Here is a 16,173-nt window from a genome sequence, read left to right on the forward strand (position 1 = left end):
AGAGAGAGAGAGAGAGAGTTAGGGAAATGTTCCATGGAAAATCTGTAGAACTGATGTAAGAGAAAGCAAGGACAGGGGCTGGAGCAAGTGAAGTGGAACTGTGACTATAAAAACACGGAAAGAAACTCAGCATCAGGGCTAAGTTTGGGATAAACTGCAGACAGGACTCTGTAGTTAGGAGTTCCGACTTCTCACAAGGTAAGCGAAATGTGAAAACTGATAAAGATCTCGGGTTCAAGTTTCTCTTTTAACTATTGCATGTATTTTCACATCCTTGTAAAACTATTTCATGCATGCCTTGATTCTGCTAAAATTAGAAGTGGCTTCTGATAAATTTTCCTCTCTGAGTAGTAGAAAATCTCGCATTTTTTGTAGAGCAAATTGATAAAGAAACTTGTGAGACCCTTACATTGATTTGCATTCTTTTCTTTCTTTTTTATTTTTTTTCCATTTCAAGATCAAGGAAAAAGAACACAGGAGAAATGCTTATGGTTTTATTCCTCTTTCATCTCAGATGTTAAGTATGAAGAAATGTCTTAACTTACAAATGGTCACATTTAAAGAATTTGCATAGATGAAAAGGTTTTCCTTTTATCCAGATTTCTGGCAAAACTAGAACTTAAGGATAACCCTAAATCAAATCCCATATATGCAAATCCTGGAACATCCTTTTTATCTTATTAGAAAAATTGAATATAATAATAGCAACAAAGTTACAGTAGTCTTACATAAGGTTTATTGTTCAATATTTGAAATGTTCCTGCTACTTACTAATTGAATTGTGTTAATAATAATTTAATATATATTTTTGATGTTCTCTCATTGAGAGCACATCAAAAATATGCTTCTGGTTTTCATCACTAAAATAAAACACAGGTATGTAGTCAATAAATTGAGGTCTTACAGTTAAAAAAATTCTTCCTCTGAATCATATGTGTGGCTTATTGTAGGTGTGGGGATATCTTATTGTTTTTTAGATATGGGATTACTATGTTTCTGACACATCCTTCTAGAGATAGATTATGACAATTTAATGTCCACATAATTGCAGAATTAACAGAATCACCTATAAAGTTCTACCCCCAAATCAACAATGCATTATGTACTTTCTCTTTTCTTTCCTTTGGTATATTTCACACTCTGAGGGGACTTTCTCCAAGCAGAGCCTCTGCAGAGAGCTCCAGTCTCCACTATAACTGAATTACACTGTAGCTTCATTCAAGCAGTTAACGAATGTAAGTGTGGCATTCTCTTTTTCTCAGGGTTTTAAAGGAGTTATATAAAAGTGAGTCCTAAGCAGTGGAGAAAAAGCTGTCTTTGTGTGACTAGATATAAGAACCTCTGAGATATGATTTATTTTTATTTCTTGTTCAAATGCTCTCAGTGATTTTGATGCCTGTTTAATCGACTTAGATGGTTTGTCTCAAAAGAAAATAAATCAAAAGTATTGTTTTAGTTCTGTCCTATGTTTTTCTATGCACTTCAGGTGAGCCTTGAGCATAAACCAGGACTTGGAGATGTTTTATTGTTGAAGAGAGTAAATACAAGGTGCAAGAGCATGAGATGGCAGAATGGCCAGGAAGCACCTTTATCAGTCACTTTGCCCACATTAGAGAATAAAAATCTCCAGATGTGACATCATTTAACTTCTGTCAGTATTTCAACCTCTGTGTTCTGACATACCCTCTAGTCAAGTCTTACTTGGATTCATTGGTGCAGCCAAAGAAACATAATCCTTAGATTCTGGTCACCAGACTTCTAGCACCAGTCCCAAGTAATAACTCCCTGAAACATTTCAATTTCCTGGGGCTTTTCATAGTACAACTGAAGTAGGTAGCGTTGCCATCGGAGAGTAAACGTCCTCTCCTGACCCTGGACCACTCTAAGAATACACATAAGCTGGACAGTGGCTTCAATGTAAGTCAATCTTCAGGTTATACATCCCCACCCCCACCCCTTCTCCAAATAAATCCAATGACGCACTCCAGCATAGTGATCTAATCAACATTACTTGGCAATAGTTGCTCCTGGTTTTGGCTGTCTTGAACCAATTTTTAGTTCAGTATTGCCCTTTCTTCCTTCCAGATGTCCCATGATGAAGGCGAAGGCGTAAGTCACAAACAATCCCACACTAGTTTGGAATTATGATTAATAGAATGGTTATTTATTTAAAGAGGAAAAAACTTACAGATCACCGTCCCAGACAACAGGCCTCTGCGCAATCAGGAAGGGAGTCAAGTCACCGGAAGTGGAGCAGGAAGTTAGAGAGAGAGAGGAGGGAAGTGGCCGCTTTTTTAAAGAGAGAGACCACGCCCCAATTGGCTAGTATCTCAGCGGCTATTGGCTGGAGGAGCGGAAGGACCTCCCGCAACACCATGAGCCCAGACCTTAAAAACAAGCATCCCTTCCCTGCACCCACAGTGCCTGCCATCTCTTGCCCTCCCCTTACCCACAGTGCCTGCCATCCTTACCTCTCCTTCCACCCACAGTGCCTATCATAACTCCCCCCCACCAACAGTGCCCTGTCATCCCTTACCCTCCCTGCACCCATAGTGTCTGCCATTCTTTCCCCTGCTCACACAGGCATTACTTACCTCAACTCTGATCAAGTTTGTTTCATTCTCTCTAAGTCTCACTTTCCTAGCTAGAAGTTGCTAAATTCAAGGATGTCTAACATCTAGCTCTCCTTTTCCAAAATTCCATATTCCTATGAAACTTAAGGGCCTAAACATCAAAACTGTGCTTTAAAAATATTTAGCATTAAAAATTCACTTTGGTTAATATGGTTAAATCTTAATGAGTAATTATGCCTTGTGTACAAATGAGGTATCTTCTCTTTGTTTTCTACCCAGGGGTACTGTCTAAACTGGATGCAAGTATTTTTATGGAAATAGCACAGTTGAAAGTGAAGAACACTACACTAAGTATTACAGTGACTGCTACTAGGAAATAGTGACTCTATTTTACTGTTCCTTTTAATTTAATATATTTTAATTAAAATATAATTGTATTCTTTCTTGTCTTTCTTTCCCTCATATCAACCACCCCTATACACCCCCGGTCTTCCTCTTAAATTGATGACCTAGTTTTCTTTGATTATCACCACTACATATATATAAATAGACACATAAATATAATGTGCTGAATTCATTATTGTTATTTTGTGCAAATGATTCTAGGGCTGACCACTGTATATTGGATAACCAACTGGTGAGCTCATCTATGGGACAGGCTAATTCTCTGTCTTTCACCAGTTGATAATATTTTCATTATTATATTCTCAATTCTACCACTATACCATGTTTCTAGATTCTAGGGAATAATTTGACCCATATATTTCAAGGTCAAGTATTATAGTTTTTATAAAACTTCGAAGTAAGAAGTATTTTAAAAAGTTGCCACATTTTAAAGGATGATAAAACTGTGTATTGGGAAATGGCTGTTGCTTGTGAGTTTACATGAAATGTTTCTAATTTTCACAATAAATCAATAGAGTGAATCTCTGTTCCCCTCCCAAATGAAAATGCCAAAGAGCAAGACTGAGAAGCACGCCTTGCCAGAGCTCTGATCCCATGCTGTGTAAGCTGAGACCTTGCACATCCCCACACCTTCCCTTTGTTTCGGTAGGAAGTTTAGGAGCAACACTAGGGGTTAGGAGGTCACAGTCTTGTGGAAACTCGGCCCATCTCAGTTCATCAACCTCTAGCAAAGGAATGACGATGCTTTCTACACTAATCTAACTTGATGGCTGCATGCACAAAAATGATGCAGGATACTTTTGAAAGTATTCATGTTTTATTATACTATGCAAAAGTTCTTTGAAGATTATGCAAACACTGCAGAAAGAATCTGCTTTTGCAAGAAGAAATCTGTGGGCAGAGCAAGCAGGCAACTTGAGTTGGGCAGGTGTCCATTTCTAGATCCCTCGTTCCTAGCTTACAAAATATGATTAATGAATGCATCCAGTTTCTAAGCAATATGGAATTCATATTTACCCTTTTTATGTACATTTATAGTGTATTTTTATTGATTATATTGGCTAATTTTGTGTCACATAAATGTAAGATTAATATTAAGTATTACATGGGTCAAGGGAGAGTAAAGAATGAAGTTGTAAAAGTCTACTTCATTTGTGAACCTTACATGTCTAATGTTTAACTTCACTTATTCAACTTGAGCCTTTTAAGACCTTTTTATCCTATGTTTTCAGTGCATCAAATCCATATGTTAGGGTGCAGGTCTGTCAGCTTTTTCTCTATCCATGGTGTCATGGGTTCTATTTTGTCCCATTGATGCGTATCAGAATTAAACAATTTAGATTCCTTAGAAGATTCAGCTACAGTCACAGGCTGAAGTTTTTCTGGCCATAGGTATCATTGTTTTACTTCATTGTTTAATTGTTTAGAGGTCTAATTGCCAGTTAGAATGTAACAGGTCATCTTAGATGGAGGAGTGATTACTGTGGGGTCTAGCGTGCATCACTTTGCAGAGACCAGAATGTGGAATGGTAGTGAATGTGAGTGAACTCCAGAATGGGTTTAATCCAAGTTATCATTAGTGGAAAAGCTTGCCTGTCTTTTCCCTTAGCCTAATTTAGTGTGTTGAGTTAGCTTCCATAGCAACTCACCTGGGTTATCAATATGTACTGTGCATTTGTGCTTACCTACCAACAACTATGGCCACTTAATTAAGCACATACTGTTGACTGCCCGGCATTTGGCTATGTGTGTATATGGACTGGTCAACATGGCACAGCCCCTGCCCTCGAGTACCTTATAAACACAGCCAGATCTCTTTGTTAAGAGATCTAAAGGTTTTCTTGGTGGTGGTAGTGGGGTCATTCTTTAAAGAGCCATGGTAAGCTGCTGCCTTCTTTATTTCTTTGAAAGCATTCTGATCACGAGGACTTTTTCATTCCAGAGGCATTTAATACAAGTTTTATTGTTCCAAAAGTGGAGAGCAACAAAAGATGAAAATTGTGTCTAATTAAAGAAAATCAGTGGATACATAAGCACTAGCAAATTATCATCCTTCCCTAATTGTCACACTCAGGGGAAGTCATTATAAACGCTTTCATAAAGACCTCCCTAGAGTTGAACTTTTTTCGGGGGGGGGGGGAGATTTGCTATTATACAATTAGGTTATATTGAAAGAGCACAAAACTCTCTGAAAATGAGGGCTGTTGCTCTGGCTCTTATTTCTCTGGCTTCACAGCTCTGGAAAAACTTTTCCTGTAAACAGAACAATGAGGGAGGGAGGGAGGGAGGGAGGGAGGGAGAGAGAGAGAGAGAGAGAGAGAGAGAGAGAGAGAGAGAGAGAGAGAGAATACAGCCACTGTTCTAATTCTCAAATAATCCATGTACTACTCACTCGCAGTCTCAATTTGAACTTTTCAGAATCGCATTCACAACAAAAAGTAAACTGTGTGAACCACCATCACAGAAGCAACGGTCTGGTGTTGGTGAACTTATTGCTGGGTTTTACTTTTAAACCATCCATTAGTTTATTAGCAAGCTTTTGGGAATGATACTGTATGAAAATTGCAAGGACATGTGGGTACTTATTATTGGTGCATAGTGAAACGCCTCAAAATTTCTAAATGAAACCCTCTTAATTATTGTAGCGATAAAGTCAGTATCCACTAAGGTTAGGGGTTTTTGAGGAAATACTAGAGTGATTATTTTATCTTTATAGATTGTTTTCTAGATACAGGGGAAATATCCAGTCAATACTTCAAAGACTACACGGGTTGAAAAACTTGCCACTGAAGAAAGAATGAAGCATTGTGCTATCCTACCCCTCTAAAGCCCACAATGAGGTGGTAACTATAATGCCAATCAAATGAAGCCACACACTGAACTTTCCTCTCTTAATTTCCCAGAGCAGCTGTCCCTTTGGTGCCATGGAACCTGGAACTCATTGCAGTTATTTTTGTTTTAACACTCTGAGTGGATGAATTGAAAGATTTATCCATGATCCAAATGGAGAAAACCAAATAAATACACAAATAAACATTTTTTGTTTCTATGTTTGTTGAGATAGTGTCTCATGTAATTCCAGATTTAGATTCCAGGCACAAACCACCATGGCCAGTATATGTTGAGCTGAGCATTGATCAGAGGGCTTCATGCATGTTAGACAAACACCCCACCAACTGAGTTATATCCACAACCCCACAAGTTAACATTTTGTAATACATGGATATAGCACATCTCATCAACTCTTCCTTACATTTACAGTGGAAAGTAGTTAAGAAAATGTGTAAATTATTGAAAATTTGAATAAAAATTATTCAGTTTCGGGCTCATTTTTTTTTGTTGAAATCGAGGGTGGATAGATTCTGGCTTAAATGTTTTCAATTTAGTTATTAGAGAAAATTAAAAGTTTCCAGATGCTATTAAAATTCACCCACAGAATTACCATCATTGTGAACTTCTAATGTTTAGGTCAACTGTCCAAAAGTAAATTGATTATTATAAAGTTTCAAACTGAAGAGACCTTTAATCATCTGATGAGTTTGTTTCAACGGTAACCTTTAAGCACTGGTATTTTAAGAGTCTTATTAGTTCCAAGGTTTATGAGATCAGCCATCATCTCCTTGGGCTTCTGCTTTTGCAGAACATTTTGTTATAACTTATGACAAGTCATTATAACATGAAGAGGATGAAGTGACCCCACCCTACCCCCCTTTGCTCTCCTTTTTGCTCCCTACCCTGTTCACAGACGGAAACACCTTAATTCCCACTCAACTATCTTTTGCTGGGTTCAATCAAAATGAAGGAAAGCCCAGCGCTGTTGTACTTCCACAATTCATCGTATTTTAAAGTATGAATAGTGTGCATTGTTTCTCCAATGGAGATGACAAAACTCCATATTTCTCCATATTGATCTACGTGGCCTCCACTCCTCCAGACTTGGGTGGGAGGTCCTTTCCAGACATAAGATGTCACATGTAGAAAGTCTAAGGCACAGCTTCAGATAGTTCACAAAGAAAATGTTGATTTATCAAGATGTATTAAATAATTCAAGTGCAATGTATAGCATAAAATAGGATGGAATACTTAACATCATAATTTTTATTATAATAAATAGTATGCAGGAATACTAAAAGGTAGCATATAAAATACAAGAACCCAATTGCTTGAAAATAAAATACCGACAAAATCCTAGAAGGCAGATTCCACGCCCTCTGTCTATTTTGGAATTCTTTATTACTCCAAGGAATATAATTCAAAAGCTACTCAGTTAAAAGGAGGAGTCTGTTACACACCAAAATTTTGGTACTTGGGAGGGTAAAGCAGAATAATTATGAGTTCAAATTTACCCTAGGCTACATGATTTTAAAGAAAAGAAAAAAAAAGCTAATGTGTTAAACATTTTTTTTAAATGTGGAAACACTTCACATTTAACTATATTTGGTAAATTCATATAGTTAAAGAATTCTTTTAAAGGTTCCTTCTGTGATTTGGAGAACACATTGGGCCCTAGGGGGGTTTTAAATCATGAGCTATATTTATTCACTATCAACAAAATAGAGAAATGGGGTTAAACCTGGTCTTTTCCTTTCCTCCCTATAATTTCCACTGTTTCTAATTTTGTAGCAATTGAGTTTCAATGAGTTAATCCAATGTCTCTTGTTTGGCAAGTGCCAGAGTCCTTGTTTATATTAGTGTACAAATTGCCATATTTAGAAACTCAGCCTGTTGGTTTATTGGGACAATCATGGCTCTAAAACATTAAATACATGTATTTAAACTCAGCATTTATTTTTACACCTCCCTATCCAAAGGATCGGGATGTGGTTATCTGTTAGAGGACACATTAAAACTATTTTTTCTATATACGCCCAAGCTCCAAAATGCATGTGTCAAATGTAATCATCAATATTAATATTACAAACACCACCATTCTGTTACATTTACAAGCCTGTGGGCATGAAGGGAACTTTGGTTAGCAAGATGTTTGTGAAAGTAGTTAAAGGAAATTCACATGGAAAGACTTATAAAACAGGGTAACTTGGCACTTTGAAAACTATTTTTAGCATAATTAAAAATGGAGGGAAGTGAACACAATTGTAATTTATCTTTGATTAAATGAGAGAGTGTTACTTTAAAAAGTAGATATATACAAAATATGAGATTGTTTTCAAATAAAGCTATGCTTTTAAAATGTCTTCCTGTGTATAGATGAATGTAAAAGAAATATCAGCAAAATCAGTAGAAAAAATATTAATGAAGAATGCCTGGTGTTCTAAAAGAAAAGCTAATATAATTTTGGTTGATATTTTAATCAAATGATCACTACTGTCATTTCTCAAGATGTATGTTTTTAATATTTGGAAATATGATCTCATTTATCATTTTCCAATGCTCACGAAAAAACTCAACTGAATACCAACTTAACAAACAGAGAACACAAAATAAAGTGTTTTATTTCAAGAGATGATAGAATACAGACAAGAACTTAGAGACTGGTATTAATAACAAGACACCAAAAGAAAATAATTAATGCTATAATGAACAAAGAGTTTAATCTCAATTTTATTACATTTGATAAAAGAAATGTTATATATATTATAAAGATATTTTTCTCCATCTTGAATCTTAAGCAGGACACATAATAGAAATGTTCTTTTGTTTATGCAAAATCACAATTCATGTTGTAGCATGTAACACAACTACTCAGATCTAGAGTCAAGTTTCATAGCAACAAGAAGGAAGTATAAAGTTGGGGGACACATCAACATATATATGCAGTTACCAAAGCAATATTGAAAAATGCCACATAGTTGTACTTCCGTGTACCAAAACTAAGCAATGCATGTGACAACAGCATTATGGGTAAATCAATTCTACCCTGCAGGAACTCTTTTGATGTAGGAATTACTTCTCACCTCATACATATGAAAATTGAAGTTCAAGAGAGTTAAATAATCTTTGTCCAAGATAGCAGCAATACTAAACAAAGTGAGACTCAAAACTATCCTTCAAAACTCAAAGTCCTTTTCCCTTTGCCCCAGAAGGGTATATATTTGTCATGTATATATTTTACACTTCTATATCCACCCAAAAGAATTTCTTTGAAATCTATATCTCAGGATAAACAACTAAAGTCGTCTGTTTTAATAGTAATATGAATCTAATTTATTTACTCTAAGCTCATAGTTTGAATGCCATTCAGTTAACCCAGCCATCTTCTCTTGGATAGAGTACATGAACTGATTCTGAATGTTTGCTATTAAAACTAGTGAGTTAATGAACTGTGCCATGGCTGTGTCATTACAAGCATGTTGAAGTTTCTCAAGGTTATACACCTAGAAGTAAAATAAAGGCACAGTTGCTAGAACACAGCTATTTTCAACCTTTGCTCTTTGGCCAAGTTTTTCTCACACAACTGTATCCAATTCCAACTTCATCAGGACTTTTGTGATATTGTTTCCAAATACTTCTCTAAAATCTGCAGTGAAGAGATTCTTTCTGTTAATGCAATGTGTGTGAATGCTACGGTGTTTGTTTTGTAGGACATTAATTTCCCATTGTGCTGTCCCTTGTCTATGAAATATGTATTCATAACTTAGGCTGACTTTTATTTATTTGATTGTCTGGTTTATGTGTGTTACTTATCAGACTTAATTATGTGTTCCAGTTAGTAACTTTTGTCTTATTTACTCATGTTGAAAATATCTCCCATATTACAATTTGTCTCTTGATTTTGTTATATGTTGAATTTGTTGAATCTTACCACATAAAATTTTTAAATTTTAGAATATTAAACTTTGTCACTTTTTAAATAACATATTCACATTTTGAGTCTTAAAGAATCCTGATCAAACACAATAATATAAATGTGTTATCTTATTGATTGTGTAGTGTTTTCAAAATTTTTATTCTTTCAGGTATACCATATATTCTGATCTAGAGACCTAAAGCTTTATTCTCTCACATCTGTCAACATTAAGCTACTACCCCCAAAATAAAAGCCATATGGCATTGATATCATTTTTTAGATATTTGGTTACATTTAATTGAATTATTATTATTGCTATATAGATACTATGTATGTTTTTATGGAAATGAATCCTTTAGAAAATTCATTACAGGAGGCTGACAGATTTTCTTAGATATTATTTAGTGAGTAGATATGTATACCATCACTTAGAAGTGAATGGCTTCACTTCTAACAAGCTTTTCCTTAGCTTCAGTTTTCTGTCTTTATATTTCAAGCTAATTAATATCAACCTCAATGTATCTGAGCCTAGATGCTGGACCGGAGATTGGCAAGTGCACACTTCATCCTGGCTGTGGTTGTGATGCTGTGGAGCTCAGGAAAGGCGTTCTCTGTGGACGTAGCAACAGAGGTAATGCGAACTAGCTTAGGATGTCACATGCAAGGGTGAAGGAGGTGGTTCACCAATGACACTAGCCAAGTAAGCATGAGGCCCAGAATTCAGATCCCCAGCACCCACAGGCAAGCTGAGTGAAGCATTAGGCACCTATGGTTCGGGTGCTGGGAGTGTGAAGACAGACCTTCTGGGGCTTAAACTAGCCAGGCTGAGCTAATCAATGAGCTCCAGATTCAGCGAGAGCCTCTGTCTTAAAAAAATAAGAGAAAGAAAAATACTTGATGCCAGCCTATGGCCTAGACGTGTGCTCAAGCGCGTGCACACACACACACACACACATCCACAAGCTCGCGTGTGTGTGCGCGCACACACACATCAGCATATATGGGCATATTTATATTTTAACAGACACAAGCTATTTTTACGTCATCCAGAAGATACAGCTGACAAATGGCTTCAGAACACAAAATCAAAAAGAGAAACATTTCTCTGTCACCTTTCTCTCATTGCCAGTGATATTCAAGGTTGTGAACTTTAAATATATAAATGATGATAACTATTGAATTTAGAGAATGCAGACCATATGACTTATCTAGATTGTGTGTGTGTGTGTGTGTGTGTGTGTGTGTGTGTGTGTGTGTGTGTGTGTGTGTTTTAAACAGAGTCTCTCTGTAGCTTTGGAGCTTATCCTGGAACTAGCTCTTGTAGCCCAGGCTGACCTCAAACTCACAGAGATCCACCTGCCTCTGACTCCTGAGTGCTGGGATTAAAGGCCTGCGCCATCACCATCCAGCATTATCTAGATATTTTTTAAGAGTTTAAAACAGTAACATTTGTATTCATCAAACAAAAAAACATTAAAAGTTAATTTTTACTACAAGCATGTTTTAATTTTATCATTACATCAACATGAAATGTAATTACGTAAAATGTCAGTTGAATGCCGAATTTTATGTAGTTTTGGCCAAACCTTTTATTACAATAGGAAACAAAACTAGTTTTTATGCTGTGCTAAGTGGAAAAATAAAACACTTTTCAGATGTCTTAGTTTCCTATTTGTCAGACTGTGGCCTTTTGTTCTCTGAAGGAGAAGTTTTTCCCAGGCTTGGTAGACTGTGACCCTTGGCTTCTGACAGGCAGAGAGCCTGGGGAGTGGTGATTGACACTAATGTCCAAACATTCCTGCAGGCCACAGCTAATGGGATGTTTTTCTTAAGGTGGCAAGTGTAACAGCCCCAGTGCATCTAAAGATTTTCACATTTGCCAGTCTTTAACGGCAACTAGTGGTACAATTCCTGGCCCTAAACCGTCTGCGATCTTTGGTCTTTAAGGCTGCCAAATACCTCTGGCATGATACCAGGGACAACAGTTTGACTTTTCTGGCTGTTTAGTATTCTCTGTCCTCTAGCTCAGATTCCCTGATCTTTCTCACCTTCTCTTCTTCACGTCTGCCATTTATTTTGTGTCTGCGTTGGATGCTCTCTAGCTGGAGAACTTTCCAGCTGTCTGTTTTTGCAGTGGCTCTTGTCCCAGATGCCTCTGCAGAGAAGGTAACTGCTGTTGCTCTGTGTCCCTACTGCCATTATCTCTGCTACACTCTGCGGCCAACTGCTGTCCTTTCTCTTGCTGAACTTGTCAACTGCTTCTGAAGCTCTGTCTGCCCATCTAACAAGAAAATCAGGCAGAAAATGCCAGTGGAGAGAAGCTTTACACTGGTCCTAATGTTGCTATGGAGAGAGAGGGATACACCGCCGGAAGATGTCTCTCAGCCAGCTTACCAAATGAGCTCAGTGAGCTGAACTACCTGCTTGCACAGCCAGAATTATGGACCATTTACAGCAAATCTTCATGCAGATGAAGGCATATTTACACCAATTGTGGCATTACTAGTTTTATACCAATCACAACAGTAATTTTGCTAAGCCACTCCTCTGACTTGGATAGAGATGATTGCAGGGGAATGTCAGCCCAGCTGACTCATACCAGATCTTTAGGAGCCAGCATCATGCCTCAGCAGCAAGCAGCTCCCATGGTCATCCAGCTTCCTGCAGTCACCTCTGTGGTATCAGTAATTAAGAACTAGCATAAGGGTAGTCTGTTTGGCCTTTTGACTGGTAATCCATCCTTTTTTTCAAGGCGACCTACTTAAAATTTATCAGTTTTCACTTAGGGAGTTGAATCTCTCCACCCCCTATTATTAATAATAACTCATAGGGAAATAAATATCACAAAGGGTATCTGAAACAAGAAATTATTAAAAATTAATATCAATTGTAAGCAGCATGGTAATGATGTTAGCAATCCCACAGCGAAATAGGACTCCATAATCAGTCTCATTTTGGTCAATATTATACATTGTGATTTAACATTCTTCCTCTCCTAATCTCTGTTGTGATCCACCTTGTGACACATGGAAGCGTGTGGCTAAAAGGGAGACATGCTGGAGCTCGAATTTCCATCTGGAGCATCATCTCAGGCACCTATAACAGATGTGTTATTCCTTAACAGTAAGGGAGTCTGAGGCTTACCAAAAGGAGAATTCTAAAATTCTGTTACTGGACTAGAGAAGGGAAAAGAGAGTTTCCGCACTCACTCATCCATTTATAACGTGCATGAAGTACGCAGAGAAAACATACATATCAGATAAATTAAGAAAATATGCCTGTAACAGTATTGTTATTGGGGTAGTTCTACACGTTGTTTATAATTTTTAATAAATCACATAGACTGAGATATTAATTTCCTTGGGCAGAGAAACAGGATTTATTTATTTTTTGCATCCCTTTAACCTAATGCAGAACGTGGAATGCAATGGAGTGTTAGCAGGTTACAGAGAAGATGGATGAATTAAGGAAGTAAAATGGTATGACATTTAGAGTTTTGCTTCCAGAAAAAAAAAATGTTCAGATTTTTTTTTGTTATGAGAAAAATACTGGGATAGGCATAAAGAAAAAGAAATAAAAGCTTAGACCATGACTCTCAAATTACTTTCACTTACTGGAAAACATAACTTTGTTGTAGCAGATATTCTTTAGAGTAAGATGTGGAGAGTGACATGAGGAAACAGGTGCAGGGCAAGTGCCATGGTGTGCAGGGAAGGGCGCTGCTCTTTTGAGGGTTAAATCTGAACGATTAATCAGTAAAGATGTCAAATTTTAGAAAAAAAGCCTGGGTTGTTTTTTCCCCCTTGGGTATATCCATCTCTGTATGTTTCAGTCCCCCAAAGTCTAGTTATTTTTTTTTCTAAAACATAACCCCAAGACATCATAAAATGAGCAACAGGCTTATCGTCTAGCGGTAGAAAATGCCCAATGCCAGTTTTGTGCTTCCTTGCTTTCCACTGTCTAAATGAGTGAGCCCACCTTTCTCTGCCCTGTAGGCTTCTGAGTTTGGAGCAGCAGGCTTGCAATCACCAGCCACAGGCAGGGAAGAGAAATCAGCCATCGACCTTGCAGCTAAGCTCCTGCTTCTTGATGAACTGGTGTCCTTGGAGAACGATGTATATGAGACCAAGAAGAAGAGGAGTTTCCCCGGCTTTGGGTCTCCCCTTGACAGACTCTCAGCTGGGTCTGTAGATCACAAAGGGAAGCAGAGGTAGGTGAGCAAGGAAAATTACCCCACTGTCTGATTCTTTCGTTCTAGGGTCTGTAACAAGATCCCACACTTAAAACACTGTGGACAACTTGAAAGTGAGCAGAAATTGCATGTGCTGGCCAACTTGTTGTTTCAATGATGATTTGAGGGGTAAATGCTTTGGAAGTAGTGCTAGGGTGATGTGCTGGAATAGCTTATTGTGCTTCCTAAGGGAGATACTGCTCACAGATTAAAAAAAAATAATTAGTTGACAGGCAATGGTGGAGCACATCTTTAATAACAGCACAGATAGGTGAATCTATGTGAGTTTGAGACCAGCCTGGTCTATAGAGCCAGTTCCAGGACTGATTCCATGACTACTGGGAAACCCTGTTTCAGAAAACTAAAAACAAAACAAACAAAAGTTACTTGAGGACATTATTAGTTATGGCAGATAAGGGTCAATGTGTATGTGACAGGTAAGGTACTCCAGTCACTTGAGAGTGATATTTTAAAGGCACAACCAGAGTGTTTTCAAGTTATCCTTAATACAGGGCTTCATAAAACAATGTGAATTATTTCACTTCCTATAGCAAGAAACAGAATACACTCAAATTTTGTTTCAGAACATATGTTTAAATTAAATTTCTTCTCTCTTCTGGCCATGTGTCTCATACAAAATCCTCCATAATTCTCAGTTTATCTCTCTCTAAAATGGATATAAGTACTTACTATTTTACTATCTGATTTTATATATAAAATCAGGTGACCTAATCAAATGGAAGTGTTTGTAAGCTACAAATCATTATGACAGAATTATAATATATTCATTGATGTCCTCCCTTAATTAATAATTAAAGAATCATTGATTTACTCTCAATACTGTTAAAGCACCATCCTACACATGTCATTTTCAATCCTCCATATCCGTTCCTCTTGCTGTGTATTTCCCATTACAGTGGCATAAGAGTTCCCTTGTACCACATCTAATAGCGGCCTTCCATGTTTTACTATCTTATAAGTTCTGCTTTTATATGACATAAGTATTTCCCCTCACTAGGGCTTCTCTGATTCCAACCTAAATTATTTGTTTTCCATATTGATTCTTTCTCTGCTCTTTCTTCATCTCGTTCTCTGTACTATCCCCAGCATTTTATCACCAACTTATGCCCTTCTTCTGGCCTTTGGTGATGGCTGTCTACATAAAAACATTTGTATGAGCATTACCCATAGCTCAGAGCATGAGGATAAACTTTTCAGTAAATCCTGCGAAGGATTATGGAATAGCATTGCTACATCAACTACATATCCCCTTCCAAAGACCCCTTGGTTGACTCAGTTTCAGGATTTGCCGAGTCCAGGATTTTGTTGATGATAAGAGTGTAAGACATAATTTTTCCTTGTCCTAAAAGATTCTTGAAGCTCCACTCGGAATGTCACCATATATTAGAGATTGAAGTTTATTTAACCTGCACTTGACAACCAATATCTTACTGATTTTGGAACTTATAGACTCGAATATAGACAAATGCAAATTTGGTTACTTTTAGAGTCTAGGTATGATGTCATAATCCAGTGGGAAGGAGAAGGAAAATATAACTGTCACACACACACACACACACACACGCACACACACACACACCACACCCACACACTTGTGCAGGTACATGTGTGCATGATCTAAGTATGGATATCATCATAGACTAACTTTATGAACCAATGAGTTCATTGGGGTTACTTATAGATGTGTGGATAAAGGGTCACTTCCAGGATCATAAATGACTCAGGGACAGTTCTGTCACCAAAGCCCACCCTAGCATGAATGGCAAAGGTGAGGTTTGGAAGCTGTCCTTTGCCACTGTCTGACAAGCCCAAACTCTGGCTGTGACCTTAGCTAGCTGATAAGCTTTTTGTGACCCATGGAGATTTATTTTTTTAATTTTTAATTTTTTTCCCTGTAATAAATTTTGGTTTCTAGTGTACTAGAAAAAAAAACACAACAAAGCTGGGAATTTGGAACAGACTGTACAGCCTACAGGTAGCTAAACAGATTGGAGAATGTCCTTCTCAGCTTCTTCAAGTTTTCCTGAGTTTCTTCCAAGGAGCTGAGCTTTCTCTGGTTGTCTGGTCTGTGAGACATGTAGGACTCTTGTCTATCTCACTGTGTCTTTACTACTTACATGCCATTGGGGAAAAAAGAAGGCCTACTAAATCTGGTCAATTTCAGGGACTTCCAGTGCTATTTTGAGTTGTTTACC

General features: G+C 37.3%; 1 protein-coding gene across 2 annotated transcripts in view; it reads left to right on the top strand.

Annotated features, from left to right (window-relative positions):
- Positions 1-4: 4 nt before the first annotated feature.
- Ostn (osteocrin) overlaps positions 5-16,173 on the top strand; it is a 35,738-nt gene continuing 19,569 nt past the window's right edge. Inside the window, exons 1-5 of one of the 2 annotated variants that reach the window (XM_005344779.3) lie at positions 5-198; positions 458-521; positions 1,146-1,235; positions 10,259-10,357; positions 13,722-13,936. In XM_005344779.3, coding sequence (XP_005344836.1) covers positions 10,259-10,357; positions 13,722-13,936 — 314 coding nt within the window. In that variant the 5' untranslated portion in view covers positions 5-198; positions 458-521; positions 1,146-1,235. The remainder of the gene's footprint in view (positions 199-457; positions 522-1,145; positions 1,236-10,258; positions 10,358-13,721; positions 13,937-16,173) is intronic. The other variant, XM_013351324.2, reaches the window with a different exon arrangement.

The sequence above is a fragment of the Microtus ochrogaster genome, chromosome 2, assembly GCF_000317375.1.
Source record: "Microtus ochrogaster isolate Prairie Vole_2 chromosome 2, MicOch1.0, whole genome shotgun sequence".
Taxonomy (NCBI): Eukaryota; Metazoa; Chordata; class Mammalia; order Rodentia; family Cricetidae; genus Microtus; species Microtus ochrogaster.